Raw genomic sequence first — 14,758 nt, 5'->3', positions numbered from 1 at the left:
AAATGTTTGATGACATATCTGATTCAGCAAAGCAAAATAAACAAGTCTTGTATGTTGGGCTGGAACCCAGATCCATGAAGCATCATTTTTATCCAAATGCTGTCCGTTTTCGTCCACGCCGTCGCACTATTTTGTATTGCAGATCCAATGATTGTCAAAAGCAAACCGTCAGAATGACCAATATCCAGAATAGCATGCAATAAAGGTATCCCATTTTAATATCGAATTCGGATCTGATAGACTGCGAGTTTTACCTTTTTCAAACTTGTCGAGTACTTGCTTTGCGTTTTTGGATTTAGATTTGTAGCATTCAACAATGTGCTCAAACTAGACTCATTGAGTTCAGACTTTGTTTTAAATGGTCTGAAACAAAGCAAGCAATTGGTCTTACCAGCTCTGCTGCCTCGTTGGGATGTGTACTGAGAATGGCTCGCTCAAGCACGTACAGATCCACACCCTTATCCTCTGTTAGAGCAGATGCATAGCTAAGACCAAAGTCGATCCAAACCAAAGTGCGAGTATCTCGACGAACAATAATATTAGATGTAGTCAAATCACCATGAATGAGATCCATATCGTGCATTTGAGCCAGATCCGATCCAATGGACTCGGCAATAGCTTTTACTTTACAAAAGTGAGTATTCAAGTGCATGCTCACAACTCGATACTATTCAGTCTTACATTCAGTGCAACCACTTGTATTGCAAAGCACATCACGCACTGTTTCGCCATCTACATATTCCATATAGATTGTGTTATTGACTGTATCCAACAGATACAGTGCTGGAGTATTTATCCCAGCCTTTCGCAGTCGGTGCAGGCAACGAGCTTCCTGCACCACTCGCTTGGCTGTTAGTTTCTGATCCAGAACTGGATTTCTATATGTCTTTCTGAATCTTTGTTTAGCAATCGCTGGTCTGCCAGAGAAATCACATCTGTAAATCCTCTATCAGCAGCAATGCATTCCATCCAAAATAACATGAATAGTCAGTTCATCCATTCCAAGCTGCCATCAATACGCACAACTAAAGGCATTCAAGAATGACTCAACTGCTTCTGCGCCTTGCTTCAATACTTTCAACTCTGACATGATGTTGGATATCAATTATAATCGTATTGATGTAAAATAAAACACTGAATAAAGGGACCAAAATACATGACAGTTTGATGAAATAATTGATTTACTAAACAGCACTGTCGAGTAAACTCTTTAGCTCTAGTCTCGGCTTGTTTTAATATAAAACACTGAACGAATGCTCATCTTTATTCTAGCAATCCCAAATCCTTGACACTTGTTCAATCACCAATTCTCCAAAATGAACATTGCAAGTAAACATGGAGTGATTGGCATGCAAGTAACAGCTGCATTACTAATATATGCGATCATTGTTTTTTTGAATTAGAATGTATCCGAGTTTTTAGAATACAAAGATGAGTTTGTACACAAGTGTTGTATTTGACGTGAATATAGCAGTAAATTCTTTCCATTTGATTGATTGCATTTCTTGGACAGTGTAGTGTTGGTGAAACTGATTCTATTTTCTATTGCAAGTGCATATACAGCTGTAGGACTTGAATTTCATACACCAACCATTGTCGATCTAGCTCATTTAATTAGAAACATCAGCTGTGATGAATACAGTTCAAATCAATTCTGCATTGTGTATGTACTATAATGAGCATCTCTTCAAGCATCGACCTATACTGACAATATCATTTTTAAATGCATATATATAGTATGCGATAGCGAGGTTCTCAACTTTCTTCAAGAAAGCACAAAACGACGCTCCAAAAAACAAAACACTGCAACTTTTCAAGACCTGCACACAGTCGAATACGAAGTCGTAACATATCTCTCAGCACTCCCATGTAAAGACCAAACCAAACCTCAAGTGAATTCATTTTTGGAAGCTATCAAGACATGGTCACTAACAAAAGCCGAAAAACTTCAGTTGCTGAATCTGAGACCAGTGTCTGCTATTGAACTGAGTGCAATTATCGAGGAATGCGAAATTCGATTTACTGAAGACCAGCTAACGGAACTGCTGCAGATCTTGAATGACACTTTGCCCTACGATAAACCTGTTTTAGATAATATACAAGAATAGTCATTTGATACTGTTGTTTATTTAGTTTCATATCATACAGTAATGTATTGAGTATTACTGGTGAATCTAGTATCGACTGGATGAAGCAAAATAATCCACATGGTTTCCAGTCCAAAATACAAATAAGGATGTATTTTGATACTTTAAATATCGATCGTAATGGGAATCTCTTCAAAAACAATGCATTCATTAGTATAAAATGACCACTGTTGACGTTGATATTTACCCGATTCATTTACAGCCATACTCGCGTAAAATGGAACATCAAATAAGCTAAAATACATGATAGTCTCATATTGAATGAATATCAATACTATTGGACAACATTGTGTCCTTTTGAATTATTGTTTAGAAATGGGTTTTGGTTTTAGCATTCAAAACATGTCCTTTTACGTATCAATCTCTACTTTTTATAATATATTGTCATCAAACATTGATTGATGGCTTAGCAACCTGTAATCATCAACACTTGGACGACGAGATGCTGCAAGTGTACTTGTGGACTTTTACCCAATGCAAATATCTCGACCAACAATGCCAATGATCTTGAAAACCATATTACGTACAAAACCCAACATTTGTAAGTGACAGATTATCATAAGGAAATGTGACCAGACTTTATTGGGAATATTCAAGCAAATGTCTAGATTGCAATGAATGAATCTGGTGATTGTACAATGTATGGCTATACAAAGACAAAAGTGCAAGATTTAAACACACCAGTTCAAAACTATAGTTTGTAATCATATGATGGTCGGTATGTTTGAGATGGATCAAAACAGCCGACAAGACTGTACTATTCTGACTTTCTAAACAACGCTATGCAACATTCCATTCCACAAAACAACACACTTTGATCATTGTCTATTCCTGATTGGACTGTAAGATAAATTCAAGATTCATTTTGTGAAGACGACTTTAAAAAGGTTCAAAATAGACTTGTGCTAAAACTGAACAAATTGTAGTATAAAAGCATAACGACTGTTCATTTTCAACCAAACTAATCAATTCATGATGAATCCATCAAATGTTGCATTTCACGTAAACACGGTTATAGGAAAATATCACTTGAACTGTAAATTGAAATTAAAAATCCGTTCAAGATCAATCCTATCCAATCACCTTTTTGTGATTCTAAGCGTTTCTAAAAACAGGCTATATATATTATATTATTTCATTAATAGCCACCCATTTGTTGCTGTGATGGATTGAACATTGGATAGAGTGTGTGCATCGCGTGCCAAAGAAAATATCGCAGGAAGTCCAATGGTTGAATGATCTGTTGTCACCTTGACAGAAAACAAAGTTTGATTACTTGTGCTGCCGTATTCTTTGGCAGATTTTCGTTGCTGTTCAACTAGACAATGTAGCATGGCTTCAAAATGAGTAGGAAGAAGCGTACCACTTAAATGGAGCTTATATACATGTTGTATAGTGGATTGACCTGTCAATGAGTCTTCGTGGGCTACTTGTACTTTGCTATTGCGTAAAACCTGAAATTTCCAAAATACAATCAGTTTAGTATATTGTTGATCTACAATAACTTGCAATATGATAGTATGGAATGTAGTAAACTGCAGCTGCTATTCAAAAAATATGAATGCGATTAGATTACCTTCATACGTTTCAACTGCGCATTCAAGAAGGGTTTGGGTGAAATAAGTGTTGGAAGGCAACTTGCTCGTGCTTCAATACTCGGGTCTGTCCAGTTTAAAATGTAGTCAAACAATGCATGTACAGATTTAGAATCAACAATTCTAAGAGTAGCCAAACTACGAGCATGTTTCCATTTACGAGGTCCAGATATAAATACATCCTCGCCATCATATACATTTTCGTCGTCTGTTTCATTCAATTGAAGTATTTTTTCGGACCCATCGCTTTTCAAATCAGTCTGAGCAACATTGGATGCTGATTCGACTAGCTCCCATTGGATATCTACATCAAAATATAAGTATATTCAAGTATCACATTAAAAAGCAATGAAACCACTCACCCTCTTTTTCCAACTGAATTCTTGTGCCCATAGTGACTCTAGTCAGATATACGACAAACGGTGATGTTGCACCGTTAAGAATGGACGATACTTGTTTAGGTTTCAAAGAAATGTTTGAAATTAAACTTGACTGAACAAATAGTGCAGTAAACTGAGAACTTGCATAATAGAAATACAACGTTTCGCTGTTTTTCAAAGTAAAATACAGCGATTGAAACGAATGCTTCCTAAAAGCAATTTACAGCCAGCATGTGTTGAAATCAAATCTTACACTGTCAGTATGGTGATATTGTGTCGAGTTTTTAATTGAAATAGCAAAACACGCACCATTCTTCTTCTGAATCTTGGAAACACTTTAGTTCAAATTTTTCATGATCGGCAAGAGCAACTCCTTGACGTTGTTTAGCAAAAATTCGCGTTCTACATTGTTGCAGAGTTGGAGAAACAGGGATAGATCCATACGACCAGTGGAATGTATTGCACATGAATTTTTCACATGGAGTCTATCAACAGCAAAAAATAAGAACCAAATAAATGCTGTAACCAACCAAAATAGATACTTACAACTGCGGGGTCAGACAAAGAGGTAAACTGAGTCAAGCATCTAGACTCTTGAGAAGAGTTTTCGAAATTACACCAGTCGAGCGAATAATTGGATGTCACCACAATTTCAGTTTTTAGAGTGCTATCAACATGCGGGAGAGAATCCAAAGTTTGAATATGTCGCTACGTCAACAAGTAAAATCAAAGCATCATTAACCACAATACCGAGTTATTTAGTTTGTATATTCAAACACTAAACTCACCTCGGATTTTGCCTCGAAACCTTTTACAACTGTTGGATTCTGCGATGCATCTATAATGGGAGTATCTGATGGTATCAAAATCGCCGACTTCCATTTTTCTAGCTTATCGATACCTATTTGAAACCGTGTAGTCTACATTATCAACAAAACATCAAGCGTGAGCAACAACTGCCATTAAACATTTGATTCATTAGCGTCAACCAACCACATACATCCTTTTTTCGCGACAAGAGATCGTAGAAACGGATGGCATCTGCGTTTATAAACAAACTATAAAAGTTAGTCTCGTTACAAATCTTTGCTCTAAAACAAACTATGCTTGCCTTTTTTGGACAACTCATCACTGGCGTCGTTTTCGTGTTGAGAATCAAAGCTAGGATCTAAAGCAGTGGTTTGACATGATGAAAGTTTTGGAGATGAAGAGGTATTGTGCACAAGATTATCTTGATTGTTTTCAAGCTGGTGATTTAAAGACACTGCAAAAGTAGAAAGATTGGTCTGGTCTGCACATCTATCAGCTACGCATAGATGATCAATTGGGGACAATGGTTTGAATTGGACTGAATCCAAATCTTTAGATTTTATGGAAGTGGAAAATGTAGTTTCAATGGCAGTGGAAGTAGAACATGATTGAGTCTGAAGAGATTCGGACAGTAATGAAAATGGATCTTTTGGTTTGTTTAAAGAACTGAATACTTTGTTTTCTTGTCTGATAGCGAATGGATTTCTTGCTCGACCACCTCGAGCAGGAGGATGTGGTGCGGCAGATACGGAATCTTTGTGATCAAGTGATGCAGTGAGTTGAATATCAGAATCAGGAATGTTTGGGTCTGTTATGGTTCTGAGAAAGCCTCGTAATAAAGACTTTGAGCCTATTCTAGCAGGAGATTTAGGAAACTTGTCCAGCCTACGCCCAGCATTCAGTGAAGTGGTTGGAAATGAGAGTCTAGAAGCTTTTTCAGGAACCAAGAACGGAGAGCTTGAAATACAAGTATCGGTATGAGCGACATTCAAGTGATGAACAGTTGGCACGGCAGAGCGCCTGCGTTTAGCAACCAAAGTTTCTGTCTGATTTATATGATTTGATGTCAGTAATTGATAACTAACAAATCCCAAACATGACAATTACATTACTGCAGTCAGCGATTTCAGGTTTAAACCGCTTGAAGCAATTTGGTTTAGAAAGCAACGATTGCTGGCTGAGTTGTGTTGAATTCTCAGGTTCTGTCATGGCATTTATCATTCCATTCATGACCAACAGTCAAGAATTGAAATGTCAGATAAAACTGTTGAACAATTGAATTGATTAAAAATCTGAACAAATCTGCTGTTACTGCAGCAGATTCATCAACTGTTAATTCATGTCTGAACATGTCCGAACACTTGACTATTTTACTTCAAACTGCAATTCTATGGACAACTTGCTTCAGTCTACAACTAAACCATTGACTAGGGAAGAGAAACTGGCTCAGTTCAAGGTAACTTCAAGTCTTGATACTGGCCATAGTAAATGCATTACTAAACAGCCAACTTGTTGATTCTGGATGAACAGGACTTGAAGTCCAAGGCAAAAGCAGGCACTTCTGCACAACGACCTGCACTTGCTGGACTGGTCAATAATGCTACTCGCAGCACTCCATTCAAGGCAAGATTCTTTACTTGTTATTCAGTACTTGTTTATAAACTTGACAGCTTCTGTTCTATTCAATTATAGCCAAAAACTACTAAACCAAAACATGACACTAAGAATGCTACAACCTCTATTCGCAAAAGTGTTCAGACTTCAACTACAAAACCCATGTCTTCTACTGCTGCTGCTCGCACTACAAAGTCTTTATCTCAATCACATATATCCAATTCACTCCACTCTACTCGATCCCGCAGTGTATCTAGTGTCAGATCTCAATGCAATGCTTCTGTAGGTTACTATGTTTAAAAACATGCATTGATCAGCTAAAATTGGATCCAGTTGATTGATTTTGCTATTTTAGGATGCAATAAACAAAAACCCTACATTCGACTGTCCAATGTCTGATGATGAAGGGGTCCATGCTGCAGAGTCTAATGTACCTTCTACAACCAAACTGGAGACTGACATGACTGCTCTTCAATCTCGTTTGTCTGAAGAATCCAACAAAAGTATACGTTTTCAAATCGAGCTAGAGGCTCGTGCTACCGAGGTGCTTGCCCTTCGGTCTTCTGTTGTGCAGCTGCAGCAAGAACTGAGATCCTTACGGAGAGATCAAATTGAACAGCTTGATACTGAAGAGCGATTGCGTGCCGAAGTCATCGAACGTGAGGAAATCGTTAAACACATCCAGAATGAATGGTCTACAGAAAATACTGCTTTTAAAGCAAAATTAAAGGATAAAGATCAACTTGTAGATGAGCTTGGTCAGCTTGTATCAAAACTACGCGAAGAAGTAGAGTCATTGAAATCTCAACCTCAAGCTTATGCTGATGTGTGGATTCAGCAGGTTCGTGTAGAAGAGTTGGAATCTCAAGTTCAAATTCAAGAAGCTCAGATTTTACAAGATGCCAACAAAATCGAAAACTTGAATATGGAAATCAAAGACTGTTATGACGCGATCAGCACATTTGAAGAACAGGAGAGTAAGCATGTTGTTGAGGTATTAAAACTGGAAACAGAAATCGAACAGCTGAAAACCACTGCCATGTCAATCGAATCCGTCAATTTTATGCTTGAAAAAGAACTGGAAAGAGTAAAAGAGCATGCTCACAAAATAGAAACAGCACTAAAGCACACTCTTGATGAAAATGAAACGGTATGAAATGGATGGCAGCTTTTTATGTATTGTGATTATTATGCTGCTATTGCTGTGGTATTAACTAGTGCTGTATTGTATCTTTATAGGTGCACAAGACAGCTGAATCCAACTCTGAGGAGCTTAAAGAGGCTTATACAGCAATTGATCTACTCGAAGCCCAAATAAAGGATCTCGAGGAAGATGCAGAACTCATGCGGCGCGAACTAACCAAAAATAGTGATATCACTTCAGAGTTTATCATTCAAGGAATGGAATTGCAAAAGCTGAATGGTATTCATCTGGAGTGTGCTGAACTCAAAATTGCTCTTCAGGAAGCTCTTAAAGAGAACAAAGAACTTGTATCAAAAACATGTCATTCTGATTTGCGACATATCGATACCCAGACAAGTGATTTCAATTTGGCCGAAAGCAAGCATTGCGCTGCATGCGATCATAGTCAAAATGATGCCATGTCTTGTATTGATAACTACACTCAAGTTGATAGCGAGTGCATTCCCATAATGTGTGAACAGGCCTGCCAGTCAATGGAGGAGTACGATCCAGAGTCTTGGGATAAACAGATTACACTTCTTAAATTTGCATACCATGTGGCAACAGAAAAGGTAGGCTTTGTTGTTTGCAGATAAAGGTACACATTGGTCCTGAAAACTGTATTGAATCATTTGACTGCAACTATTATAGCACAAGAAAGATGCTACCCAATTTGCCAATACTCTTATGGAATTAGAGGCCCAAAGCGCGTTAGAACTCACGCAAGTCAACTGTTTTGGCATGATGATTTTTACAATGTTGGAATCTACCATTTGATAGTAACCAGTGTTTTGTGTACCGTTCAATATTTTAGTAAATGGAACACTACATCTGCTGAGCAAAAGGCATTAATTGATAAGCTTTGGAGTGGCGTATCCAAATCTGCAGAACGCATCAAAGCTCTGGAAAAGGAATTGGAGGAGCAAACAGCTGTTGATATTGCATCAGAGCATGAGTTGGATGATGATTTGGAGACTGAGGATGAAGAGCTTTCAGACAAAAGCAGCAATCCAGATGACCTAGAATCTAAACCACACAACGAACATTAGCCTGCAAGATGTTCTAAACTACTGCATATACCGCTCTATCTCTTTATTACTCAATTGAAAATGAATTTAAGCTTTTTAATGAATTGTTTGGTGGTGCCAGTATCCATCATATATTTTCTAAACGAGTAGGTAAATAGGACCCAAATGAACGCTTTGCTTTCCACAGCAGCAGTGATGCAAGTCCATTGCAATCGACGATTGTCTCGAAATACTGTGCCATTTGAGCATTTCCTTTTGAAATGCCCAACTGTGTCTGTGCACCACCAACACGAACTGTAGATAACTTTGACGTGGAACCTGTCTTGTTCCAAGGCAACGGTGATTTAATTCCGTCACCGTCGTTCAGCTGGTGTGTATTTTGTTCTAAATCCTGCATATCATCTTTACTGATTTCTGTCATCAGCTGAAAGTGACGCTCAAAATAAGTTACTGCTAGTTCAAATTGACCCATTTTGTTGAAAAGCATGCCAAGTTGGTTACACGCTTGAGATACAGCAACGCGCTGGATCGGATCGGATTCGGCTGCTGAAATAAACTGCTGAAGATATGAGGCTGCAAGCTGCGGGTTTCCAGCACTACATCCATTGCAATAAACCAGTGAGATGGTCATCTCAAGCACTAGTTTTACCATGGCATGTTGTACTTACCTTTCGTAACAAGAGGCCAGCGAAGCTTGAGCCCATCCTTGTCTACTTTTATCATTGATTAGATTTGGTTTGGCAACAAATCTTTCCAAGTACTAATCAAATCGAAACTGAGTCTTGCGTTTGTTTTAGGTGATCAAGTTATAGCAAAATACTACCTTGATGGCAGTTTCGATTTGTCCAATATCCTTGTGAACTTTTCCTAAACGAAATTCTATATCGCTGATGGTCATCTCATCGTAGACGGGATGCGTTAGATATTCGAGACATTTGGTGTAATGGAAAATAGCTTGATCATAATCTCCCGAATACTCAAACTGTTGGCAGTTGACAAACTCGTGTGTCAGTATTTGATCAAAGCTTGAATAGCATGGCTTATTGAGACGAATGGAATACGCAAGTTGCTTACACTTTCGGCCATGTGGGTGTGGCCACTGACTAAATGCTGGCATGCCCTGATTTCACCATCTAAATTGTTACGACTTGCAGCTAATTTTCGAGTGTTTTCATAGCATTCGATGGATTCGTTGACATGCTCTAAAGTATATACATTTACAATCTAGAATTAGAATAAAACACAAGTTCTCAATATCGCGACTATAACCATGTTGCCTGCTACCCGATTTTTCCAACGCATGGCCTAAACTCAAGGTTGCTTCAATTTCCACCATCGGGTCATCTTTAATTCCAGCAGCTGCATCCAACGTTTCGCGAAAATAGGATATTGCCATGTTATAATTGGATGATAATAAAAAATACTGAGCAAGGTTTTTTTTGGATTCATAAATGGCCTTTGCGTCGCCTAAAACCATAGTACCATCATATTCACTACTGTTAGAGAATCTGTAAAAAATGACGGGTATGTAGTATGTGAATGAATAGTACTTTAAACGTGGATGCATATACCTCGGGTTGAACTGTCTTCGGCAATGGTCAGCAGATTTTGAAGTGCATGCAGCATATCTGGCGTAAATTCAATACCGAGTTGGTTTTCGACGGCCATATGAAAAAACTCCATATATGAGCTAATATGCCCTGTTACAAGTAAATCCTGGCATATAGCTTGAGTCAATGGAACACCCTTTTTAATTAAGCTAATAACATATTATTGTTATTTTAATGTTTCAAGAACTGGGCTTGCTATGTTGAATTTATGGTATCTACTAAATGATATAAGTGTTGTCAAAGTCAGTGTAAACGAGGCCAAATATCTTACTTGTTGTCAACGACTTTGAAATTTACAGACTTTGGATGCATGCATGATTTTGTAGTATCACTATTCATGGATGACTTGAATGGAATGCAGTGTAGGAATAGGTGCTGAAAGTTGGTTGAAGCGCGTTTGATCAGTTGGTGGTTTAAAACAAGCAATGAGTGCACATTTCAGGTTTTTAGTAGAACCAACTAGGCTTGTTGGTGAATTTAAAACGACATTAATAGTATACATTCTGCCTATCCCATACATAGTCAAATTGACCCAAAACACAGTTCAAAAATATGTTTATTGAAGGACAGTTTTTGGACTTAGTTTTAAAGGCTCAGCCGCAATCAATATTTTGACCATTGAAAATGCTTGGAGCCCAAACCTAAACCAGTAGGAAAATATTGAGTTAGAGTCCAGCAGCCAAGGGATGCTGAGCATCATAGACTTGATCAGCAATATAAAGTGCTTCAATCTAGACCAAATTAAAAATGTTAGAATTTAATTAAACCAGCAGATTTAAACCAAAAAACACCGCCATCTTTACTTACTCGTGCTCCAGCGAAAAAGCGACCATGAAGTGCCTTTACAGCTGCCTGTGATGAAACAAGACTATCAAATTTAAGATAAACATGACCATGAGATTCAGGATCAACTGAGATATGTAAAATTTTGCCAAACTTAGTGCACTCTTCCTTGACATCTTCTTCGATCTCCTGAACCCAGTTTGATTCTACTTCACTATTGAATGGCCAGCATACACAGAGTAAGAAACGAATGCAAGAAGAAAGCAAGCACATGCTTCCAATTAGCTTAAAAGCATATAGTACTTACTTTTCAGGATTGAACATATTTTTTAAAAGCACACATCGTGTTTCCATGGTTGGAACAACAACTGCAGGCTTGGTTGAACTGTCAAACACAAAGTAAGTATTAGTAAATATACTATCTCAATCAATCAGTTGACGTTTCGACTCACATGGCTGCTACAGAAGCAGAAGTTTTGGAAAGAGTGGGTTCAGTGCGAGCCAGTTTGGCCATTAGTTCAGCCCGAGAGAGCGAATTCATTTGAAAACCTTCCATTTCACCATCATCCATGTTAAATGTAGCAATATTTTCGCTAGCAATACCAACATTGCTGGCATTAGTAACTGGAGCAGATTGAGACTTCTCTGAAATAAGATTAACACGAATCTGTAGTTTTAAAATAAATATGTTGAGAAACCCTATACTCGATTCTAGTAAAGTGTGTTGGGATTGTACATACCGGTCTGCCCATGAGAATATGACCATTCATTTGGTTTGCAGCAGCCCTAGCATGAGCCTCTTGTGTATATCTAAAAAGGTTGTATGACAAGATTAAATGAATGGTCTTGTTCCATGTTTATCAGACATGCATCTTTTACATACTGCACAAAAGCGTATCCTTTAGAATGACCGGTTTCCTTGTCCATGTGAATGTTGATAAACTCGATAGGTCCAAAACCTTGAAATGCATTTGCAACATCCTGCTCTGTAAGACTATAATCAAGTGAACCAACATAAATCCTAGAAGCAGCTGTATCTACAGTTCTATGAAACAAACAGCAAAAAAGCGTTAGTTGATCATCCCAACCAAACATGTAAATCAAAGCCATAGTATATTGGCAATAATGGACAACTGTTTAAGTAACTCACTTTGAGGCAGCCTGCAAAGCAACCCGATTACGCTCAGCTTCAGTTAGCTGTACAATAATAGGAATGCCCAACAATTTCTGACCAGTCATTTCAAGTGCCTTTGATACAGCTTCTACTTCATAAAATTCAACATAAGCAACGCTATCACAAATAGTTTATAGACATAGCAGCGTATTAGTAATTCATTGCACTAGGACAGTAAAATACAACACAACGGCTTGTCAAGTCAGATTACCCTTTAGATCGACCAGTATGCTTGTCAATGACTAAACTAGCATCACGAACTTTACCACAAGCTTCAAAAAATTTGACAAGCTCGTGTGATCGCAAGCGAGCAGCAAGTTGCATGCAGAATACAGTACGCTTATCACGCTCCAAGACATCTTCAACGGTTTCAACGTGTGATCTACAGAATGAAAATGAAAAGACAGTGGTTGGTATACAAAAGAATGTACAAACATGATAGGTATAGCAAAGCATCAAACAAAATATGCAAAAGCAATAGTACCTTTCTTTTCCCGCTGATGGAGCTTTAGTTGGTTCATCCCGATGCCGTGGTGCATCACGGCTGCGAGAGCGAGAAGCAGATCTAGACGAACGACGTTTTGATCTGCGAGATGGAGAACGACTGTGTCGACTGCGACGATCTCGATCAGAACGACGACTTCTGCGATCACGGTCCCTTTCTCTCTCGTAGGAACGAGAGGGAGAGCGAGTATCTCTGGAGCGGGTTGACCTACGGCGGGATCCTTCTTCATCATGGTAAGTACGTGTAGACCGACGTTCATCATAACGAGGGTCATGACCAGACACTAAAAGTCTGTCCCTTTCATCGTAATCAGGATGAAGAGAATGTGAATCATACATTTCATAAATCTCGCGAGGGTCGCGATCGTAATCTCGAGCTCCTTCATGATCCACCTCATCCTCGCAAGGATGATGATAGCGCTCACTTTCTGCTTGGCGATCACGATGTCGTCGCTCATAGCGTTCATAGCGGTCATCGTGCTCACTCATACGAGAGCTACGGTAACGCTCATGACGTTCGTCATGATCAGCAGTACGAGAGCTTCGATGGGACCGTTTCTCATGAGATCTGGATTTACTCTCGTGGCCATCATAGCGAGAACCCATTGCATCACTAGCAAGAGAGCGACGATCGTCAAAATCATCATGACCACGACTTGTTCTCCTAAGATGAGCAGACACCTCGACCTCAATATCATCTAAACCCTGATTAAGGATATCAGCATCAGCAGCGTACAACCCAGCAGGATCGCCTTTAGAAGTAAAAGCCATTGAAGAGGACAGTTTATGAGGAGAGAGACGAGAGTCTCTAACGTAAGGATATCTTGCTACTGGAGAAGCGTCCTCTCGATAGGATATGTTTGCATGATGATGCCGTGAATGATTTTCAATGTCCATATCGTGCAAGTCTCGATCCAGGTACTTGCTAGAATCATGATGTTTAGGCTGAGGATTGGCCAGCTAAAAGGTAGAGTTTGCATAGAATAAAGCAGTGAGTTAGCATGAGAATGCAGCACAAGAAACCACCCCAATGCATTCATGTTCGATGCAACTTGCCCACTCAAAGGAAAGGGCTTAAAGCACTAAACAACCACTCTAAAATTAGCAGTGTATAGTGGACACAATGGATTGAGCAGGAATTCAAACAGCAGCAGCCATACCTCTTGTTCAAAGCGAGCATCCAGCAACTCCTCCACATTAATGTCGGCCATCAAGTTTTTATAGAAATGAAACCAAAGTTGACAAAAGCGGAAACGATAAAATGAAATATTTTTAGGGTTTAAAACGATTGCCATTCACAGAATTGGCATCAACTCGAGCAATGGCCACACATGGAAATATTTATCATTACACTAGTGCTCAGATGTTGAGTTTGAGAAACAGTCCGTTGGTTCAGCGACCGGAAGGAATGCCCAGTCATGCCGAGATATTGTAAGTGTTGCTGTTCTCACAAGTCGGAATGCATTCACTCAGACTGAATGTAACGACATTCAGTGCATTCGCTTAGACTGAATCGAATCTGTTCAGCTTGCTGTTGATTTCTTCGTCACTGTACTAAGCTACTGTATGTTGAATCTGATTTCAATCTAATACGCATGTCAGTGAGGTTAGAGGAAAGGTCATTCCATTGCGACACAACCGGTCGGCAGACATTATCAAAGGTAAAGTCTTGATTAAATCAGTTGTAACCAGTCAGGAATACACTTGTCAGTCTGTTGTTGCATCAACATCTTGCTCAACACTATGAACTTGATAGGCACTGCAGTGCGTACTGGCTCTATTGCATATACTGCTGCTGGGTCTTTTACCAACAAAACTCAGACTCGACCTCACTCCACTACCCTATCTACAACTGCTGCTCAACTCGCTGGAATACCTGCAAAACCTTCTCCTTCAAAGGTATATGAAAGTCTACCCATGTGTTGTGAAA

At 38.9% G+C, this 14,758-nt stretch overlaps 5 protein-coding genes across 5 annotated transcripts; 1 reads left to right on the top strand and 4 right to left on the bottom strand.

Moving 5' to 3' along the window:
• Positions 1 to 88: 88 nt before the first annotated feature.
• On the bottom strand, positions 89 to 1,090 carry BATDEDRAFT_30038 (serine/threonine protein kinase BUD32; the record flags this gene model as incomplete). The annotated part of the gene is made up of 5 exons (XM_006679010.1): positions 89 to 126; positions 255 to 327; positions 392 to 624; positions 682 to 946; positions 1,052 to 1,090. 5 exons carry the CDS (start codon positions 1,088 to 1,090, stop codon positions 89 to 91), a joined length of 648 nt encoding a protein of 215 aa, XP_006679073.1.
• Positions 1,091 to 1,632: 542 nt separating this feature from the next.
• BATDEDRAFT_24969 (uncharacterized protein) lies at positions 1,633 to 2,108 on the top strand (the record flags this gene model as incomplete). The annotated part of the gene is made up of 2 exons (XM_006678909.1): positions 1,633 to 1,663; positions 1,738 to 2,108. The coding sequence occupies 2 exons, from the start codon at positions 1,633 to 1,635 to the stop codon at positions 2,106 to 2,108; spliced, it is 402 nt and encodes a 133-aa protein (XP_006678972.1).
• Positions 2,109 to 3,277: 1,169 nt separating this feature from the next.
• Positions 3,278 to 6,141, bottom strand: BATDEDRAFT_88922 (uncharacterized protein; the record flags this gene model as incomplete). The annotated part of the gene is made up of 9 exons (XM_006679133.1): positions 3,278 to 3,601; positions 3,724 to 4,046; positions 4,105 to 4,331; positions 4,432 to 4,607; positions 4,669 to 4,830; positions 4,911 to 5,042; positions 5,123 to 5,163; positions 5,225 to 5,978; positions 6,040 to 6,141. The coding sequence occupies 9 exons, from the start codon at positions 6,139 to 6,141 to the stop codon at positions 3,278 to 3,280; spliced, it is 2,241 nt and encodes a 746-aa protein (XP_006679196.1).
• Positions 6,142 to 8,797: 2,656 nt separating this feature from the next.
• On the bottom strand, positions 8,798 to 10,730 carry BATDEDRAFT_88578 (uncharacterized protein). The gene is made up of 7 exons (XM_006679132.1): positions 10,639 to 10,730; positions 10,329 to 10,516; positions 10,042 to 10,224; positions 9,832 to 9,959; positions 9,581 to 9,739; positions 9,426 to 9,517; positions 8,798 to 9,353 (listed from the first exon to the last, which is right to left on the bottom strand). The coding sequence occupies exons 1-7, from the start codon at positions 10,704 to 10,706 to the stop codon at positions 8,885 to 8,887; spliced, it is 1,287 nt and encodes a 428-aa protein (XP_006679195.1). The 5' UTR covers positions 10,707 to 10,730; the 3' UTR covers positions 8,798 to 8,884.
• Positions 10,731 to 11,117: 387 nt separating this feature from the next.
• On the bottom strand, positions 11,118 to 12,780 carry BATDEDRAFT_11758 (uncharacterized protein; the record flags this gene model as incomplete). Its single annotated transcript, XM_006678832.1, has 6 exons — positions 11,118 to 11,364; positions 11,458 to 11,568; positions 11,603 to 11,849; positions 12,017 to 12,195; positions 12,301 to 12,441; positions 12,536 to 12,780. 6 exons carry the CDS (start codon positions 12,778 to 12,780, stop codon positions 11,118 to 11,120), a joined length of 1,170 nt encoding a protein of 389 aa, XP_006678895.1.
• Positions 12,781 to 14,758: the final 1,978 nt, after the last annotated feature.

The sequence above is a fragment of the Batrachochytrium dendrobatidis genome (genome assembly GCF_000203795.2).
Source record: "Batrachochytrium dendrobatidis JAM81 unplaced genomic scaffold BATDEscaffold_6, whole genome shotgun sequence".
Classification (NCBI taxonomy): domain Eukaryota; kingdom Fungi; phylum Chytridiomycota; class Chytridiomycetes; order Rhizophydiales; genus Batrachochytrium; species Batrachochytrium dendrobatidis.
This window is presented reverse-complemented; position numbering and strand designations above follow the sequence as displayed.

What these genes read in the sequence shown, in the direction of transcription:
- BATDEDRAFT_88578 (XM_006679132.1), bottom strand. Translation starts at nt 10,706, where the DNA reads ATGAATAGTGATACTACAAAATCATGCATGCATCCAAAGTCTGTAAAT. An exon ending in CCATGCGTTGGAAAAATCGG is followed by an intron (nt 9,960 to 10,041) that starts GTAGCAGGCAAC and finishes TATATACTTTAG; the next exon opens with AGCATGTCAACGAATCCATC. An exon ending in AAATCGAAACTGCCATCAAG is followed by an intron (nt 9,518 to 9,580) that starts GTAGTATTTTGC and finishes CGATTTGATTAG; the next exon opens with TACTTGGAAAGATTTGTTGC.